The sequence below is a fragment of the Zophobas morio genome, unplaced genomic scaffold, assembly GCF_036711695.1.
Source record: "Zophobas morio isolate AGI-343-1 ecotype UQ-CSIRO unplaced genomic scaffold, CSIRO_AGI_Zmor_V1 ptg000008l, whole genome shotgun sequence".
NCBI classification, from domain to species: Eukaryota; Metazoa; Arthropoda; class Insecta; order Coleoptera; family Tenebrionidae; genus Zophobas; species Zophobas morio.
This window is the reverse complement of record NW_026972113.1, coordinates 4639989-4660030: the sequence shown is the minus strand read 5'-3', so window position 1 is coordinate 4660030 and position 20042 is coordinate 4639989. Positions and strand designations below refer to the sequence as shown.

At 35.4% G+C, this 20042-nt stretch overlaps 2 protein-coding genes and 1 long non-coding RNA gene across 4 annotated transcripts in view; 1 reads left to right on the top strand and 2 right to left on the bottom strand.

Moving 5' to 3' along the window:
- The window catches only part of LOC135125118 (mucin-2), a 65016-nt gene extending 53869 nt beyond the window's left edge, over positions 1-11147 (top strand). For both annotated transcript variants that reach the window (XM_064050469.1, XM_064050470.1), the window contains exons 3-5: positions 5235-5278; positions 5328-5531; positions 5582-11147. In XM_064050469.1, the coding sequence (XP_063906539.1) occupies positions 5235-5278; positions 5328-5531; positions 5582-10924 (5591 nt within the window). In that variant the 3' untranslated portion in view covers positions 10925-11147. The remainder of the gene's footprint in view (positions 1-5234; positions 5279-5327; positions 5532-5581) is intronic.
- Positions 11148-11171: 24 nt separating this feature from the next.
- Positions 11172-11538, bottom strand: LOC135124755 (uncharacterized). Its single transcript, XR_010279828.1, has 2 exons — positions 11474-11538; positions 11172-11428 (listed from the first exon to the last, which is right to left on the bottom strand). It is a non-coding gene; the product is annotated as an uncharacterized LOC135124755 (long non-coding RNA).
- A 4318-nt stretch (positions 11539-15856) lies between these two features.
- Positions 15857-17394, bottom strand: LOC135124754 (cadherin-99C-like). Its single transcript, XM_064049972.1, has 3 exons — positions 16343-17394; positions 16173-16293; positions 15857-16127 (listed from the first exon to the last, which is right to left on the bottom strand). Exons 1-3 carry the CDS (start codon positions 16791-16793, stop codon positions 15998-16000), a joined length of 702 nt encoding a protein of 233 aa, XP_063906042.1. The 5' UTR covers positions 16794-17394; the 3' UTR covers positions 15857-15997.
- Positions 17395-20042: the final 2648 nt, after the last annotated feature.

Sequence of the window (20042 nt, the reverse complement as noted above, 5' to 3'; positions counted from 1 at the left end):
TTTTTCAAAACAGAATGGTGTGAAATCTTCCAAACATTTTAAGGTTTAATCAAAATGTATCTGTTTATACACATCTGGGAATACATGGATTATCAACAAAAAATAAAATTCGCAAACTCAAATTCTATAATTTTTCGTAAAAACCGGAAGTTCTATCTAATTTACCTTGGATCAATTTTTGTATTACTTTTCCGTTTTTCTTCCGAGTTTTGTTTATTTTCTTTTAGGCTATCAATGCTTACAGTTCTAAATCTTCTATTGTTTTATATTTCTCTATGTTTTATTTATTCAAATTTTCGTGGGCTAAATATTCCTGTGTTATAGATTTTTCCGAAATCAAGCACTGTTTTTCGTGTTTGTTTTAATTGAATTTATTATTTCATATTTTTCATTTTTTTATATATACAGGGTGTCCCAATGATTTGATAATGAAAGATTATTCACACTTTGTGGGTTATTAAAAAATAAAGGGCGGGTGGGCGGGGCTAATACTTGCCAAGATAAGACTGATTTTGTCAAATCACATATCCTCAAAGAAAATAAATCACCTTCTATTTTCTTGGAATACTATTTGCCAAAATCAGTCTTATCTTGGCAAGTAGGTACTAGCCCCGCCCGCCCGCCCTTTGTTTTCTTAGAAAGTGTGCAATTTGTTAAAATTAATCTTATCTTGGCAGATGAAATCAATCACTGAAAAGGAGCAAGGGTGGGTGGGCGGGGCTAATTATGTTCTTCTGTCCAGCTAATCGCAATTTTTTTTGTTACACTATTTGCTATAAAAGTTATTTCTTATTTCATACACCTGATCTGCCAAAATCCGCCTTATCTTATCAAATACTAGCCCCGCCCACCCACCCTCTGTTTTCTTAGAGGATATGTCATCTGCCAAAATCAGTCTTATCTTGGCAAGTAGCTACTAGCCCCGCCCACCCGCCCTTTGTTTTCTTAGAAGGTATGCAATTTGGCAAAATCCATCTTATCTTGGCGGATAAAATCAATCACTGGAAAGGAGGCAGGGTGGGTGGGCGGGGCTAATTATCTTCTTCTGTCGAGCTAATCGCAATTTTTTTTTGTTACACTATTTGCCATAAAACTTATTTCTTATTTCATGCACCTGACCTGCTAAAATCCGCCTTATCTTATCAAATACTAGCCCCGCCCACCCACCCTCTCTTTTCTTAGAGAGTACGTCATCTGCCAAAATCAGTCTTATCTTAGCAAGTAGATACTAGCCCCGCCCACCCTCCCTTTGTTTGCTTAGAGGATATGCAATTTGGCAAAATCAATCTTATCTTGGCAGATGAAATCAATCATTGAAAATGAGGCGGGGTGGGTGGGCGGGGCTAATTATGCTCTTCTGTCGAGCTAATCGCAATTTTTTTTGTTACACTATTTGCCATAAAACTTATTTCTTATTTCATGCACCTGACCTGCTAAAATCCGCCTTATCTTATCAAATACTAGCCCCGCCCACCCACCCTCTCTTTTCTTAGAGAGTACGTCATCTGCCAAAATCAGTCTTATCTTAGCAAGTAGATACTAGCCCCACCCACCCTCCCTTTGTTTGCTTAGAGGATATGCAATTTGGCAAAATCAATCTTATCTTGGCAGATGAAATCAATCATTGAAAATGAGGCGGGGTGGGTGGGCGGGGCTAATTATGCTCTTCTGTCGAGCTAATCGCAATTTTTTTTGTTACACTATTTGCCATAAAACTTATTTCTTATTTCATGCACCTGACCTGCTAAAATCCGCCTTATCTTATCAAATACTAGCCCCGCCCACCCACCCTCTCTTTTCTTAGAGAGTACGTCATCTGCCAAAATCAGTCTTATTTTAGCAAGTAGATACTAGCCCCACCCACCCTCCCTTTGTTTGCTTAGAGGATATGCAATTTGGCAAAATCAATCTTATCTTGGCAGATGAAATCAATCACTGAAAAGGAGGCAGGGTGGGTGGGCGGGGCTAATTATGTTCTTCTGACGAGCTAATCGCATTTTTTTTTGTTACACTATTTGCGATAAAAGTTATTTCTTATTTCATGCACCTGACCTGCCAAAACCCGCCTTATCTTATCAAATACTAGCCCCGCCCACCCACCCTCTATTTTCTTAGAGAGTACGTCATCTGCCAAAATCAGTCTTATCTTGGCAAGTAGATACTAGCCTCGCCCACTCGCCCTTTGTTTTTTTAGAAGGTACACAATTTGGCAAAATCAATCTTATCTTGGCAGATGAAATCAATCACTGAAAAGGAGGCAGGGTGGGTGGGCGGGGCTAATTATCTTCTTCTGTCGAGCTAATCGCAATTTTTTTTTGTTACACTATTTGCCATAAAACTTATTTCTTATTTCATGCACCTGACCTGCTAAAATCCGCCTTATCTTATCAAATACTAGCCCCGCCCACCCACCCTCTCTTTTCTTAGAGAGTACGTCATCTGCCAAAATCAGTCTTATCTTAGCAAGTAGATACTAGCCCCGCCCACCCTCCCTTTGTTTGCTTAGAGGATATGCAATTTGGCAAAATCAATCTTATCTTGGCAGATGAAATCAATCATTGAAAATGAGGCGGGGTGGGTGGGCGGGGCTAATTATGCTCTTCTGTCGAGCTAATCGCAATTTTTTTTGTTACACTATTTGCCATAAAACTTATTTCTTATTTCATGCACCTGACCTGCTAAAATCCGCCTTATCTTATCAAATACTAGCCCCGCCCACCCACCCTCTCTTTTCTTAGAGAGTACGTCATCTGCCAAAATCAGTCTTATCTTAGCAAGTAGATACTAGCCCCACCCACCCTCCCTTTGTTTGCTTAGAGGATATGCAATTTGGCAAAATCAATCTTATCTTGGCAGATGAAATCAATTATTGAAAATGAGGCGGGGTGGGTGGGCGGGGCTAATTATGCTCTTCTGTCGAGCTAATCGCAATTTTTTTTGTTACACTATTTGCCATAAAACTTATTTCTTATTTCATGCACCTGACCTGCTAAAATCCGCCTTATCTTATCAAATACTAACCCCGCCCACCCACCCTCTCTTTTCTTAGAGAGTACGTCATCTGCCAAAATCAGTCTTATTTTAGCAAGTAGATACTAGCCCCACCCACCCTCCCTTTGTTTGCTTAGAGGATATGCAATTTGGCAAAATCAATCTTATCTTGGCAGATGAAATCAATCACTGAAAAGGAGGCAGGGTGGGTGGGCGGGGCTAATTATGTTCTTCTGACGAGCTAATCGCATTTTTTTTTGTTACACTATTTGCGATAAAAGTTATTTCTTATTTCATGCACCTGACCTGCTAAAATCGGTCTTATCTTATCAAATACTAGCCCCGCCCACCCACCCTTTATTTTCTTAGAAAGTTCGTCATCTGCCAAAATCAGTCTTATCTTGGCAAGTTGATACTAGGTCCACCCACCCGCCCTTAGTTTTCTTAGAAGGTATGCAATTTGGCAAAATCATTCTTATTTTGGCGGATAAAATCAATCACTGAAAAAGACGCAAGGTGGGTGGGCGGGGCTAATTATGTTCTTCTCTCGAGTGGGAGTGGGAACTGATAATACAACTTAGGATGAAATAGAATCGCATTTTTTTGTTGCACTATTTGCTATATAAAATTGATTTCACGCGTCTGACTTGACCGAACGTGACCACATAATTAGCCCCGCCCACCCTCCTTGCCTCCTTTTCAGTGATTGACAAGATAAGATTGATTTTGCCAAATTGCATACCTTCTAAGGAAATAAAAGGCGGGTGGGCGAGGTAATACTTTTTGTCTTTGTTTTCTTTACTATTTGGCGATAAACAACCACTGTCGTTGTCTTTTTCACTTTCTTTATTTGTGTGTATTTTTAGTACACTACAGAACTGTTGTTTTCATTTTCTCACACATTTTTTAGATTTTTATCATGTTTTCTACCATCAGTATTAAATTTTTTAACTGGTAATGGTTTCAAATATTGCAAAACATTAGTACATAATTTAGCATTTTTCAGTTTCTCTAGACTTTTTGGTCAGTCTTATTCGATAGTATTGTTGTACCTTTTTCTTGTTTTCAAAATTGTTCCTATATTTTTCCTTTTTTATTTCTCCGCATTCTAGCCATTTTCATTTGTACTTGTATAGTTGATTTTATGCTCTACAGAGAAACACGGTTTCTAATTAAATAGCCCCATTTTCCAGTTCGCCACTAATCTAAATTTATTGCCACCTCACATTTAGAATTCCTATTACACCACAATTTTAACCTTATCAAAGATCAAGCACACGACGAGTACCACATGCTCTTCGAGTACTACGCTCGACTTAAATAAAAAATCACACATTTTGTTGTAACTTTCTGGGTTAATGAGGTGAAATGTTAAAAATACATTAATGGCGGGTACTCAAAAACACGTACCGAACGCATCTCATCACCTGCTCTTGATCTGAATGTATTACGAGGACGTCGCAGGAATTTAAAATCGTCCATAAATCATTTTATTATTATTGACAAATCGACCCATTTAATTGAAGCATTGAGCACAGAATCATGACAGCGAATATAGTACCTATTCTTCAAAACTTTTACTGGTATAATACACATGAATATTTATCAGTCTGTTATTATAAAACCATTACAGACGTTGCATGCTTTAATTCCTGAAATTATTAAACAATTTTCTGCTGCGATTGTTGGCGCAGTACCGTGTCGGTACTTAAATAGTTGGAGGATCTTTTGTAACGTGAGGTATTAAGTAGTACCAATACTAATCAACGGATACGTCCAGATCACATAACTGCTTGATGAAACCGTTCGATTGGGTAACTTCCAGGACCGATTGTTCTGATTGAGGTACTAACTAAAGTACTAAGTAATTAGAATGAAGATGAACAATGGTGTGTTGTTACATAAGGTTCGGTTTTGCTAATGAAGAATATGCTAATCTGGCCCCAAGAAACGGTTAGTTAATAGAGCCAAGGATGTTGGCGAATACGCGAAAAATCTGATCGATTATGACCTTTTTAGCATGAAGTACCTATATCGCGAATTTCTAATTTGTAAAAGCATGTCGTTCCGTGCGCTTAAAATCATTAAAGAAGCAACTGTTGCAGCACCAGGTGGTACCTGTGTCGTACTGTGTAAACGTGATTCTAAAACAAACCTTGCGCCACTTCGTCTTTGTTTCAAAACAGCGTAAACAATGATCGAGTATGACATGCTTCATCAATAACAAAGATTTTTTATTGCAGGTCTGGCAGTACTCTTCTATGCGGCGTACTGCATACGACCTATGGTGAGTACCACTTCCGTTTAGAAAATGTTTACTTACGACATTCTCGCAGGTGGTCCACGGTCAAAAAATCGACAACGAAGTACACACAGACAACCAAACGAAAAAATTCGATGAAGAAGAACTAGTTTTTTACCAAGGCGTCCAAGGAAAACCGGGCGTCGACTTTCCTGTTTTGTCCCACATTCCTCGGACTAGCTTCAACTGTCGAGACGTCGACTCTGGGTACTACGCGGACTTGGAAACCGACTGTCAAGTAAGTGAATTAAAACCCCGGCAGTACGTAGCTACAGTACGTTTTCGTAGGTTTTCCACATCTGTGAAGAAAACAAGAAAATCTCATTCCTTTGTCCCAACGGGACAATTTTCCAACAATCTGAATTAATCTGCGAATGGTGGTTCAAAGTCAACTGCACCAACTCTCCAAGCTTGTACGAAGAAAGCGCAGAACAACTCCGTGAAGAAAACGCTAAAAGAAAACTCTCCCGACGGGTTCAAAACCATGGCGCCGTCATGCGAACTGAAGAAAGATCGTCAGTGTCGCGAGGTTTTGACAATAGATCTTCCAAAAAGGTTTCTTCGGAAAATAGAGCCAATAATCACGCACCAACGTACAGAGACGATTTCGATCAAAGCAATGATCTGTCAAGATCTCCGTCTTCAGATTTCGTCAGAGATAGGAATCTGAACCAGCCGACGCCGTTCCAGAAGCAGAACAGAAATGAAGAACCAAATCGATCGAACCAAAGGGGGCGAAAACCGGTTCAGTTCCAACATCAACCTTCGGTTGACAACGAAGAAAGACGGGTGGTACCGGCTAGGAAAAATTCGCAACGTGCGGGCACGAGAAGGCCTGTGAGTACTGGAAGGATAAATCAAGAACAAGAACAAGACTTAGATTATGATTTTGGACGCCAAAATGCTGCCAGAAGAAATAATAATAATAACTATAACGGCCACCAAGCTAGTTTTAACGACAGAAAAGAAATCAGGGTAAATCAAGACCAAACACAAGACGATTTTAGTACTAATAGAAACCTAGATTATGATTTTGGGCGACAAAACTCTGCCAGAAGGAACGAAGATAGAAATAATAATAATAACAATAACGACAATCAAGCTAATTTTAACACCAGAAACGAAAAACGAGTAAATCAAAACCAAGCACAAGACGATTTTGGTACTGATAGAAACTTGGATTATGATTTTGGACGACAAAACTCTGCCAGAAGGAACAAGGAAGATAGAAATAATAACAACAACAATAATGACAATCAACCTAATTTTAATTCCAGAAACGAAAAAAGAGTAAATCAGAACCAAGCACAAGACGATTTTAGTACTGATAGAAACTTAGATTATGATTTTGGACGACAAAATTCCGCCAGAAGGAACGAAAATAGAAATAATAATAATAACAACAACAAACATAATGCCAATCAAGCTACCTTTAATAACAGGAAAGAAAAATCGTTTGTTCCAAGTCAAAATCATCAACCAAATGGTTTTCGACAGTCAACTTCATTTGGTTCTAGGACTACTGAATCAGCAAGAAATAACTTCAACTCGTTTCAACAGTCAAACAGAAATGATCATTCGCGCCGAGTTAATACAGGTTTTTCACGACAATTTTCGTCGGATCATGATCGCGAAGTTACCAGTACTACCGAGAGTAGCAACTTCCATCACTCAACGTCGTTCGTCCACCAAAAACCCACAAACCCAGAGACCACTACTGCAAGTTATTCCAAGATTGACTCTGGAAGACAAAGATTTGATAACCATAATTATGACGATTACAATTCTGGTACTACTCAAACACGGACTTCGTTTACTTCCAGTAATCGTAATTACGACAATTTCAATTCTGGTACTACTCAAAAACCGACCTCAGTTAATTCCAACAATCATAATTATAACGATTTCAGCTCAGGTAATACCCAAAAACCGGCTTCATTTACTCATAATAATCATAATTATGGCAACGATTTCAACTCAGGTACTACTCAAAAACCAACTGCATTTACTTCCAGTAGTCATAATCACGACAATTTCAACTCAGATAGTACCCAAAAACCGGCTTCATTCACTTCCAACAATAACAATTATGACAACAATTTCAACTCCGGTGGTACCCAAAAACCCACTGATTTTACGTCTAGCACCTATAACTATGACGATGATTTCAATTCCGGTACCACTCGAAATCAGGGTTCATTTATTTCGACCGAATTCAAAGTGCAAATTAACTCAAACAAACAAGAAATAAATCTAAACACCGATAATAGAAGCTTCAAAGAACAAACTATCGGTACTTCATCCACCGACAGTGACAAAAATTACGTGCCAGAACCAACTCAAAGTACTCCCAACCAAGAAACGAAGACTTCTGTTTCCACAAACCAGCCAGATGTTGTGAGTACCGGAACTCAAAAACCGGTCAGTACTAACCGCAACAACAAAGCGTCCACTTTTCCCAACAGCCGCCAAGAGAAAGCATTTAGTACTACTTCCCAGCAAAAGAAGTTGAGTGGTAAAGACGGTACTTTGAAACAAAAAAGTACCGTAGCTTTGACCAAAAACGACATTATTAATCGACGACTTGAGGGTGGTGATTCTGACGAAGCCCAAATCACCCAAGAAACCGCATCGTTCTATAAAAACTCGTTCAACCGAATTGACCAGAACTACAAATCGACGTCTCCTAATCCGTATCCCAATCATCGCGAAACTTATAGTGAGCTCAAGGAGCCGCAGTACTACTCGACTAAAACATTTTCGGGTATTTCTTCCGTGACGCCGCAGTACTTGACAACGCAGCCTATCAATAACGGGAGACCGTTTGTGGGAAGTCAAGTGGGTACGACTTTGAGGGGTACTGATAAGAGTAAGAGTTTTGGTACTACTGTGAGTTACTTTACTACGACGGTGGCTCCTGATAGTACGACTACTGAAAATCCTACTACCACGAAAGTAGTACCAATTTCGTTGTTTAACACTGGAAGGACTGACAAAAGTTTGCGTCCCACTGCACTGTCGACTGCGTCTGCATATTCTCCAAAACCAGCTGCAAATGTAACAGTACCGCCTCAAGGTTCTTTTAATCTTGGCTCAACGAGTACTTATCGTCCGAAAACCGACAGTAGTACCAGTAAGATAATCGACCACGCTACTGTCTATGGAAAGTTTGTTAAAAGTGACGTTACGACTCCGTCTGCCGGAAAATCCACAATAGTACTATCCAAATCTCTATTTGGTGGAGTAACACCCACTCCGTTTTCGTTACCAATTACCCAGAAAACTCTGACTACGTCGTCGGGTAGGACACTAATTTCTCTCTCGAAATCGGTGTTCGGTGGTGCCACTCCAGCACCATTTAGTAAATCTACACAATTCCCAAGTAGTACCGCTAAAACCTCGGCTGAAATCTTGAGTGTTTCTGATAGTTTTAACAGAGGAACGCCTCAAGTGCGTTTCTTTGGGAAAGTTCAAACCACTACGAAAATCCCGGGGGTGGAAATTCACGTCAATGGAAATTCTATCGGGTTCACCACACCTAAACCATTCAGTAAAACCACGTCTTCTGATACTGGAAAATCGTCTCCGTTTGGATTTAAATCGTTCAGTACTACGTCCAAGCCGTTTAGTAGTAGTACCCCAGTCCCGCTCTCCGCACAAAATCATGGCGATTTCGAGTCTACGTTCAAGAGTGGTACCACACCGAGCACCGTTTCGTCGTTTGGTACCACAGTTAACCCGGAGTTTAATTCAGTTACACCTCTGAGCTTCAGTACTTATCATCCTGATTTCAATTCCGTAACACCCACCACCTATTTCACAAGCACGATAAACGACTTGGTCACTCCTACCGTTTTTAATAGTTTCGGTACTGAAACCCCTACTCAGAAATCTTTTGGTACCACCTACACACCTCAAACTAAAGTTTCTGGTTTCTTTGTCACCAAGAATGCTGTGACCGTACCTACGCAACGAAGTTTGATTAGTGATATAATTCGTCCACGACCATTCCAACTACCACCAGAACCTAATTTTTCAGGTAAACCCATATACACTTCCACTACTACTGAAAACGGACCAACTCCAACGTACCCAACGTACAAAATCTCCTCAGCTAGTCCTTTCGCTAACCCATCCACCCCCGAGCCAACACAACCCACCCCATTCACCACCCCTCAACCCACCCTACCATCAACTTTCGAAAACGTGGACAGTATGATCAGCGCGCTGGCGGAAATGGCAAGTCACAACAACTACTCGAGTGACCCTAGACCAGGTCTGGTGATTCCCCCATCCGCTGGTCCACAAACCCTCCACACGCTTGCGGTGTACTTTGCAAATGCTTTGGACGGAATCGCCGCAGAAAAGGAAGAAGAAGAAGAACAAGAGGAAGAGAAGGAGGACGAAGATAGTCTGACTAAGTTGGAACTGGAGAAGAAGAGATTGACGGAACTGTTGACTCAGATGACGATGGATCGCTACAACGAGCTCTTCAGCGAGGAGAACGAAGGAAACGAAGAGACGACGACGATAACGTCAAGGGTCAAAAGCGACGAAGAGGATTTGGAAGGGCAGCACTCGAAGGGTCCGGCACAAGCTACCCCTAAAGTGCGTCAACTGGCCAAAGTTTTCACGCAAGCGTTGTCTTCGTACCTTGACGATCCTGCCACTTTTAAAAAGGTACTGGAGGAGGTACGACCCACGGAACCGCCGGCGCTAGAAAACGAAGATACGGATTTGGGGGATGATGAGCTTTTGAATTTTTCGGATGCGGATTCTAAGTCGAGTTTTCCTCCGTTCTTTCCTACGCCGTCTGCTGCTAGACCGACTTGGGGGTACTTGATTGCGTTTAACACCACTAACAGTTTGGACGTGAAGAATTCGATTAATCCGGATTTGGAGAATTTACAAGGTGCCGATAGTCAGTCTTTCGTTTCACAATTTAATAAGTTGCACAATTCCAACAAAGACGATGTTGAAAGTACCACGAAAAGCTCGACTCAGTTGCCCGATGACCACTGGACCACGTCACCAGACGTGGGTAAACTATGGAAGAAAGCTTTCTCGTTTGATCCAGCGTCGATTAATGAGAATTTTGGAACGACTGAGCCAATTCCGGTTACCACGGAAGCAGAAACAGAAGAACCGGAATTGACTATCAAGTACGAGTTGAGGGCTCTTCCACAGCTCGAGCTTAATTCGACTCAGGTTCATGGGATTTTGATCGACTTTATGAACACCACGGGGAAGGACGACGACAATCGCTTGCAAAGGATTTTGAGGAAGTTGAACACTACGGAAGACGAGTTTTTGGAGAAGATGAAGGAAATTGAGAATAATCCCTTGACGAGAAGGTTGATTCTTTTGTTGATTAGCGAATGTGGGAATAGTACGATGCAAGTGGACACTAGTGCTGTTCCTGTACACACTTTTTTGAGTCGTACCGTGAATAGTACTGAGACTCTTGAAACGTCGAGTTCGATTGGGGGTTTTGGGGTGAGGCACCACGAAGACGCGACGAACTCGGACCTTAAAATCGTCGATCCGAGTTTAAGCGAAGACAGTCAAGATGCTAGGGCCTTGCAATTGTTGAATTCCTTGTACACTATAGCTTCGAAGTTCGGGAAGTAGTACCCGGATTTGTAGCCACCTAATGCTCATTATTGCCGATTTTAGTACTGTAAAGAGTGTGAATGTTGTTTGTTTGTCGTGTGATACTAGTTATGTTGTATTTTATTTTATTTAATATTTTTGTATCGATACTTGTTAATTCCTATCATTTTGACGATTCTGTATGTATGTATACACAACCGCTGACCGTGTGTAAATTTTGTAAATAAATTGTTATTTTATAGCACACAGTGTTTTTTTAACGAAGGTCAATAAAAACATTTATTAAAATATAAAATTACACAATCAGCATAAAATTATTACAACCTATAACCTTGTAATTACGTACTTAGACTACGGTTAAATTACAATTAGAATGACTTTACAAGAGTTATCTACAATTCCGTCGTTGTCTCAACAGGAGAGTGATCATACGAGAAACCTAAATGCGAATAGTCTTTCTTTTCTTTGAACATAACGTTCTCGTTGGTTGGGCTTGCATTCATTTCTTCGTCATCTGAAGACCTATAACCACAAAATTACAAAAAATCAAGACCGTCCAAAACTCACCTATTGTGATACATGTGATCACGTCTCAACGAATGCTCGCCACTTATATATATAGGTATTAATCGAAAAATCGGAAAACTGAAAATTTAGCAACGTCAAAATTTGAAAAATTGTAAAATAGAAATACTGAAGAACTGGAAAATGAAAAAATCCGGAAATCGACAAATCTAAAATTTAAAATATTGAACAATTGAAATATAGCAAAATTGAAAAATGAAGAAATCCAAACATCAAAGAATCAAAAAAGAAAAATTCGAAAATCTAAAACTAAAAATCGAAAAACTGAAAAATCGACAAATCGAAACTCCAGAATTTAAAAAAATTGAAAAATCGGATAACTGCAAAATCGAAACATCGAAAAATTGGAAAATCGAAAAAGCGAAAAATCCAAAAATCGAAACATCAAGAAATAGAAAAAAATTGAGAAATTGATAAATTGAGTAACTGAGCAATCAAAGCATTCAAACATCTGAATTTTATAAATCGAGAAATAAAAAAAATTGAAAAATTTAAAAAAAGAAAAATTAAAACATCGAAAAGTTGAAAAAAAATTAAGAAATCGAAATATAAAACTGTCAAAATTTGAGAAACCTAAAGTTTAACGAAAAATTGAAAATCCAAAAAATAAAAAAAGGGTGGAAACCCAAAAACTGCAAACTGAAAAATTTTAAAATTGGAAAATCGACGAAATGGAATCGATTGGCCTGAAAATTTGAAAAATTGAATAAACGAAAAATTGGAAAATCGAAAGAAACAACAAAAATTAAGGAAATGAAAAGACAAAAAATCGTGATATAAAATCGAGAAAATGAAAAATAAAAAATCAGAAAAATGCAAAATAAAAATCGGGGAGTTGAAAAACTGACGGGAGGGAAAATTGAAAAACTGCGAGAATGTAAAAAATGGAAAAATGAGAAATTGTAATATTGAAAAATTGGAAAATAAATTTGGAATTGGACAAATTGTAAATTTGAAAAATCAAAAATAAAAAAACGAAAAAGTGTATAATAAAAACTTAAAAAATTTAGAAATTAAACTTGAAAATTTGAAGAAAAATTGCTAAAAACCTGAAAATTTGAAAAATTTAATAAAGGAAAAATTGTAAAATCGAAACAACAAAAAAATAAAGGAAATCAAAAAAAGGAAAATTGTGATATAAAATCGAAAAAGTGAAAATTAAAAAATCGAGCAAATGAAAAATAAAAATCGGAAACAAAAAATTGGAAAAGGGAAAAATGAAAAATTGAGAAACTGAATAATCGAAAAATGAAAATCTGTAATATTGAAAAATTGCCAAATTGAAAAATTGATGCAAACCGAAAAATTGAAGGAACGAAAAATTGAAAATTTTGGAAGTCGAAAAATTACAAAATGAAAACTTGAAAAATCTTAAGAATCGAAAAAGTGAAAAATCAAAAAAAAAGAAATATGTATTATGAAATAGAAATATTTAAAATTAAAGAAATTGGAAACTCGGAAGACTGGAAATCCAAAAACTGCAAAGTGAAAAATTTAAAAATTGGAAAATGGACGAACTGAAAATTCAAAGCCTGAAAATTCGAAAAACTGAAGAAATGAAAATTTGAAAAATCAAAAGAAACAACAAAAAATAAATTAATTGAAAAAATTTGTGACATAAAATCTAGAAAATGAAAATTAAAAAATCAGGCAAATGAAAAATAAAAATCGAAAACGTGAAAAATTGAGGAAACGAAAAATTGAAAATAACAAAAATTAAAAACTGAGAATGTGAAAAATCGAAAAAGGAGAAACTGTAATATCGAAAAATTGCAAAATTAAAAAATTGCAAATCGAAAAGTTGAAAGAAAAAATTAAGAAATCGAAATATAAAACTGTCGAAAATTTGAGAAATCTAAAGTTTAACGAAAAATTGAAAATCCAAAAAATAAAAAGGGGTGTAAACCCAAAAATTGCAAACTGAAAAATTTTAAAATTGAAAAATCGACGAAATGGAAATCGATTGGCCTGAAAATTTGAAAAGTTGAACAAACGAAAAATTGGAAAATCGAAAGAAACAACAAAAATTAAGGAAATGAAAAGACAAAAAATTGTGATATAAAATCGAGAAAATGAAAAATAAAAAATCAGAAAAATGCAAAATAAAAATCGGGGAGTTGAAAAACTGAGGGGACGGAAAATTGAAAATCGAGAATGTGAAAAATGGAAAAATGAGAAATTGTAATATTGAAAAATTGGAAAATTTGGAAGTCGACAAATTGTAAAATTGAAAAATCAAAAATAAAAAAACGAAAAGTGTATAATAAAAACTTAAAAGATGTACAAATTAAACTTGAAAATTTGAAGAAAAATTGCTAAAACTTGAAAATTTGAAAAATTTAATAAAGGAAAAATTGTAAAATCAAAAGAAACAACAAAAAAATAAAGGAAATCAAAAAAAGGAAAATTGTGATATAAAATCGAAAAAGTGAAAATTAAAAAATCGGGAAAATGAAAAATAAAAATCGGAAAAAAAAATTGGAAAACGGAAAAATGAAAAATTGAGAAACTGAAAAATCGAAAAATGAAAATCTGTAATATTGAAAAATTGATGCAAACCGAAAAATTGAAGGAACGAAACACTGAAAATTTTGGAAGTCGAAAAATTACAAAATGAAAACTTGAAAAATCTTAAGAATCGAAAAAGTGAAAAATCAAAAAAAAAGAAATATTTATTATGAAATAGAGATATTTCAAATTAAAGAAATTGGAAAATCGGAAGACTGGAAATCCAAAAACTGCAAAGTGAAAAATTTTAAAATTGAAAAATGGACGAACTGAAAATTCAAAACCTGAAAATTTGAAAAATTGAACAAATGAAAAATTGTAAAATCGAAAATAAAGGAAATGAAGAAACGGACAATTGTGATATACATCGAGAAAACAAAAATTAAAAATTCGCCACACTGAAAAATAAAAATCGGAAACATGAAAAATTGTGGGAACGAAAAATTGAGAAACTAAAAATTCGAAAAACTGAAGAAACGAAAAATTGAAAAATCGAAAAAAAACAACAAAAAATAAAGGAATTGAAAAAATGAAAATTTGTGACAAAATCGAGAACTTGAAAAATTGAGGAAACGAAAAATTGAAAATAACAAAAATTAAAAACTGAAAATGTGAAAAATCGAAAAATGAGAAACTGTAATATAAAAAAATTGCAAAATTAAAAAATTGCAAATCGAAAAATGGAAAAATTTAGAAGTCAAGAAACTGTAAAATTGAAAAATCAAAAATAAAAAAACGAAAAAGTTTATGATGAAAACTTGAAAAATGTCAAAAGAGAAAATCAAACATGAAAATTTGAAAAATCGAAAGACTTTAAATTCGAAAAAGTGAAAAATAAAAAAAAAGAAATATATATGTATTGTAAAATCAAAATATTGAAAATTAAAGAAACTGAAAAATTATAAGACTAGAAATCCAAAAACTGCAAATTGAAAAATTTTAAACGTGGAAAATCATGGAATTGAAAAATGAAAGCCTGAAAATTTGAAAAATTGAATAAATAAAGAATTGTAAATCGAAAGAAACAACAAAAAAATAAAGGAAATAAAGAAACCAAAAATTGTGTTATAAAATGAAGAAACGTCGCCAGATGGATCTCTTTACTGCGTTATCAGCAAAAAAATCTCTAAATCGAATCTTACATTTATCTGACAAAACTGAATATGTTATACCGGATTCAAGAGCGAGGAAAGTGCTGTCTAAATAACTTTAGACCAATTTTTATAATTCAGCACTTTACACTGAGTATCAAAAATAAAACACCGATAGCTCTCGAATAATTTTGAATGTGTTGTGCTGAGTTTTTGGAGAAGATGAAGGAAATTGAGAATAATCCCTTGACGAGACGATTGATTCTTTTGTTGATTAGCGAATGTGGGAATAGTACGACGCAAGTGGACACTAGTGCCGTTCCTGTACACACTTTGTTGAGTCGTACCGTGAATAGTACTGAGACTCTTGAAACGTCGAGTTCGATTGGAGGTTTTGGGGTGAGGCACCACGAAGACGCGACGAACTCGGACCTTAAAATCGTCGATCCGAGTTTAATCGAAGATGCGAAGATGCTAGGGCCTTGCAATTGTTGAATTCCTTGTACACTATAGCTTCGAAGTTCGGGAAGTAGTACCCGGATTTGTAGCCACCTAATGCTCATTATTGCCGATTTTAGTACTGTAAAGAGTGTGAATGTTGTTTGTTTGGCGTGTGATACTAGTTATGTTGTATTTTATTTTATTTAATATTTTTGTATCGATACTTGTTAATTCCTATCATTTTGACGATTCTGTATGTATGTATACACAACCGCTGACCGTGTGTAAATTTTGTAAATAAATTGTTATTTTATAGCACACAGTGTTTTTTTAACGAAGGTCAATAAAAACATTTATTAAAATATAAAATTACACAATCAGCATAAAATTATTACAACCTATAACCTTGTAATTACGTACTTAGACTACGGTTAAATTACAATTAGAATGACTTTACAAGAGTTATCTACAATTCCGTCGTTGTCTCAACAGGCGAGTGATCATACGAGAAACCTAAATGCGAATAGTCTTTCTTTTCTTTGAACATAACGTTCTCGTTGGTCGGGCTTGCATTCATTTCTTCGTCATCTGAAGACCTACGAAACCAAAATTACAAAAAATCAAAACCGTCTATCACTCACCTATTGTGATACATGTGATCACGTCTCAACGAATGCTCGCCACTTTTCAAAATATGGCCATCTCCAACACTGGAGGCTCTCACCGTAGTGGCTGATTCACTACTAACTGGACTTTGTTGTCCTTAAAACCAAAAATCAAAAAATCAAAGTCAAAATCACCTCAAACCTACCGTATTTCTTCAAGTTGTTGTCTTTACTTATATAACTAACATTGTCTAAGCTAAAAGCGTGATTCTTATTGCTGAAGTCTAAATGGAGATCATTGTAGTCGTCCTGTTCGTCCACAGGAACACACATTTGTAAAACTTGCGTTTCGTATTCTTTCAAATTCGGCTCAACGTAGACGGTGTCGTACCGCGCGGGACTAGCCGGTACTACGTACTGTCTTTGCATCTGGTCTTTGTACGACTTGTACTTGGACCAAGACACACAAATGTAAATAATTCCGACTATGCCTAAAACGAAGATGATGCAAGCTATAATTATCAAAGCGTAGGGGAAAACTTCGCCGTTGAACGACGAAATGGAAGCCGTTTTGACTTTGTGTAACACTATAGGTTCGTGGATGTTGAAAGCGGTGTTTTGAATTTGTCCTGTGATGTCAAAAGTGATATTATCCATTGCTGCTTTATCAAAAATGGATCTCTTCACGGTGGTACTGTTTCTGGATAAAATAGCGTCCGTTTCTGGATCTATCACGTAAAACCAAACATCAGTGCCCGCGGGGTCAGTTTCCAAGGTACCATTCCCACCGATAAACTCCCTAGTTGCTAATTTTTCCACACCCACTATCAATCCAGACTGCTCTTGAATGATATCAGTTATCAAATTGATTTTCTTTTGAACCACGTCGGGTTTAGCATCTCCTATCACCAAAACGATTCGATTGTCTTTAGTTATCAAATTGATAACCACTGGGGCTTCAATTTCGTTGTAGTCTTTCGTTGCGTTAGGGTTATCTCTGGTTTTCACGGTCAGTTTGAAAGGTAACTGGGTGTCGTCAATGTCCTCGAACGTCTTCTTGGTTTTGATAATACCAGACGCATGATCAATGGCAAAACACTCGTTTTTGTCACCCACTAAAGAGTAGTCGAGCTTGCCGTATTTGCCACTGTCTTTATCATCCGCTTTGATTTGAATCACGGTGGTTGATAGAGGCGAGTTTGCGGTAATAGCGGCATAATACTTCTTGGTACTGGCGACGGGGAAAATAAAGTAAGGGATGTTGAAACGAAAAATTGAAAAATCGAAAGAAACGACAAAAAATAAAGGAATTGAAAAAATGAAAATTTGTGACAAAATCGAGAAAATGAAAATTAAAAAAATCTGGAAAATGAAAAATAAAAATCGAAAACTTGAAAAATTGAAAATAACAAAAATTAAAAACTGAGAATGTGAAAAATCGAAAAATGAGAAACCTTAATATCGAAAAATTGCAAAATTAAAAAATTGCAAATCGAAAAGTTGAAAAAAAAATAAAGAAATCCAAATATAAAACTGTCGAGAATTTGAGAAACCTAAAGTTTAACGAAAAATTGAAAATCCAAAAAATAAAAAGGGGTGGAAACCCAAAAATTGCAAACTGAAAAATTTAAAAATTTAAAAATCGACGAAATGGAAATCGATTGGCCTGAAAATTTGAAAAATTGAACAAACGAAAAATTGGAAAATCGAAAGAAACAACAAAAATTAAGGAAATGATAAGACAAAAAATTGTGATATAAAATCGAGAAAATGAAAAATAAAAAATCAGAAAAATGCAAAATAAAAATCGGGGAGTTGAAAAACTGAGGGGACGGAAAATTGAAAATCGAGAATGTGAAAAATGGAAAAATGAGAAATTGTAATATTGAAAAATTGGAAAATTTGGAAGTCGACAAATTGTAAAATTGAAAAATCAAAAATAAAAAAACGAAAAAGTGTATAATAAAAACTTAAAAAATGTACAAATTAAACTTGAAAATTTGAAGAAAAATTGTTAAAAACTTGAAAATTTGAAAAATTTAATAAAGGAAAAATTGTAAAATCAAAAGAAACAACAAAAAAGAAAGGAAATCAAAAAAAGGAAAATTGTGATATAAAATCGAAAAAGTGAAAATTAAAAAATCGGGAAAATGAAAAATAAAAATCGGAAAAAAAATGGAAAAGGGAAAAATGAAAAATTGAGAAACTGAAAAATCGAAAAATGAAAATCTGTAATATTGAAAAATTGATGCAAACCGAAAAATTGAAGGAACGAAAAACTGAAAATTTTGGAAGTCGAAAAATTACAAAATGAAAACTTGAAAAATCTTAAGAATCGAAAAAGTGAAAAATCAAAAAAAAGAAATATGTATTATGAAATAGAGATATTTCAAATTAAAGAAATTGGAAAATCGGAAGACTGGAAATCCAAAAACTGCAAAGTGAAAAATTTAAAAATTGAAAAATGGACGAACTGAAAATTCAAAGCCTGAAAATTTGAAAAATTGAACAAATGAAAAATTGTTAAATCGAAAATAAAGGAAATGAAGAAACGGACAATTGTGATATACATCGAGAAAATAAAAATTAAAAATTCGCCACACTGAAAAATAAAAATCGGAAATATGAAAAATTGTGGGAACGAAAAATTGAGAAACTGACAATTCGAAAAACTGAAGAAACGAAAAATTGAAAAATCGAAAGAAACGACAAAAAATAAAGGAATTGAAAAAATGAAAATTTGTGACATAAAATCGAGAAAATGAAAAATAAAAATCGAGAACTTGAAAAATTGAAGAAACGAAAAATTGAAAATAACAAAAATTAAAAACTGAAAATGTGAAAAACCGAAAAATGAGAAACTGTAATATCAAAAAATTGCAAAATTAAGTAAGTAAGTAAGTAAGTAAGTAAGTAAGTATTTATTAATGACCGTTAGGGTACATAAGTCAAGTCAGATGAAATTACAATATAAAGAGTTTAAAATTATACAATTTACAAGATAATTCAAATCGAATGGTAAAAACTACACAGGACATCGCTACAATTTAAAAATTCATCGAGAGAGTAAAATGCGTTTTTTAATAAAAAATTTCTTATAGTACGGCTAAATTGCGAAAAAGGTAAGTTAGCAATACGTTTCGGTAATTTATTGAATAATTTGGGCCCATAATAATTGATGGCATTTCTACTTCTACCTACACGATAGAATTCGGTGTAAATGCTATGGGTAGATCTCGTGATTAATGACATATTTGTGAGATTATTATAAGTGGTGAGATTAGACTTCACATATAATAAAGCATATAAAATATAAAGACAGGGCACGGTGAGAATACTTTTTTCTTTAAAATAATTTTTAACACAAGCTCTGTAAGATAGACCTCCAATAATTCGAACTACTCGGCGCTGCAATTTAAAAACGGTTTTTAAATGACTGCTGTGGCCCCAGGTTATAATGGCATAGCTAAAAATACTTTGAAATAAAGAGTAGTATATCATCATAAGGATCTGCTCACTAACCTCATATTGCAAATTCCTAATAAGAAAAGTTGACTTGGACAATTTTTTACAGATATCAATGACGTGATTATCCCAGCATAATTTCGGGTCCAGTGTCACACCAAGAAATTTGACACACCTCGGATTGTCAATCTCAGAAATGTAACGAAGGGAAAACACCATTTTTTGAGTTTTCAGTACATTAAGCGTTAATCTGTTTGAAGTAAACCATTCACTAGCAGCATTAATATCTTGTTCCATCCTGTCCAAGAGAGACGGGATGTCTGAGTCCACACTATAGCAAGTAGTGTCATCCGCAAAAAGTATGATTTTATTGTCTAGATGTTTAGCCAAGTCGTTAATGTATAACAAAAAGAGCAACGGACCTAAAATCGAGCCTTGTGG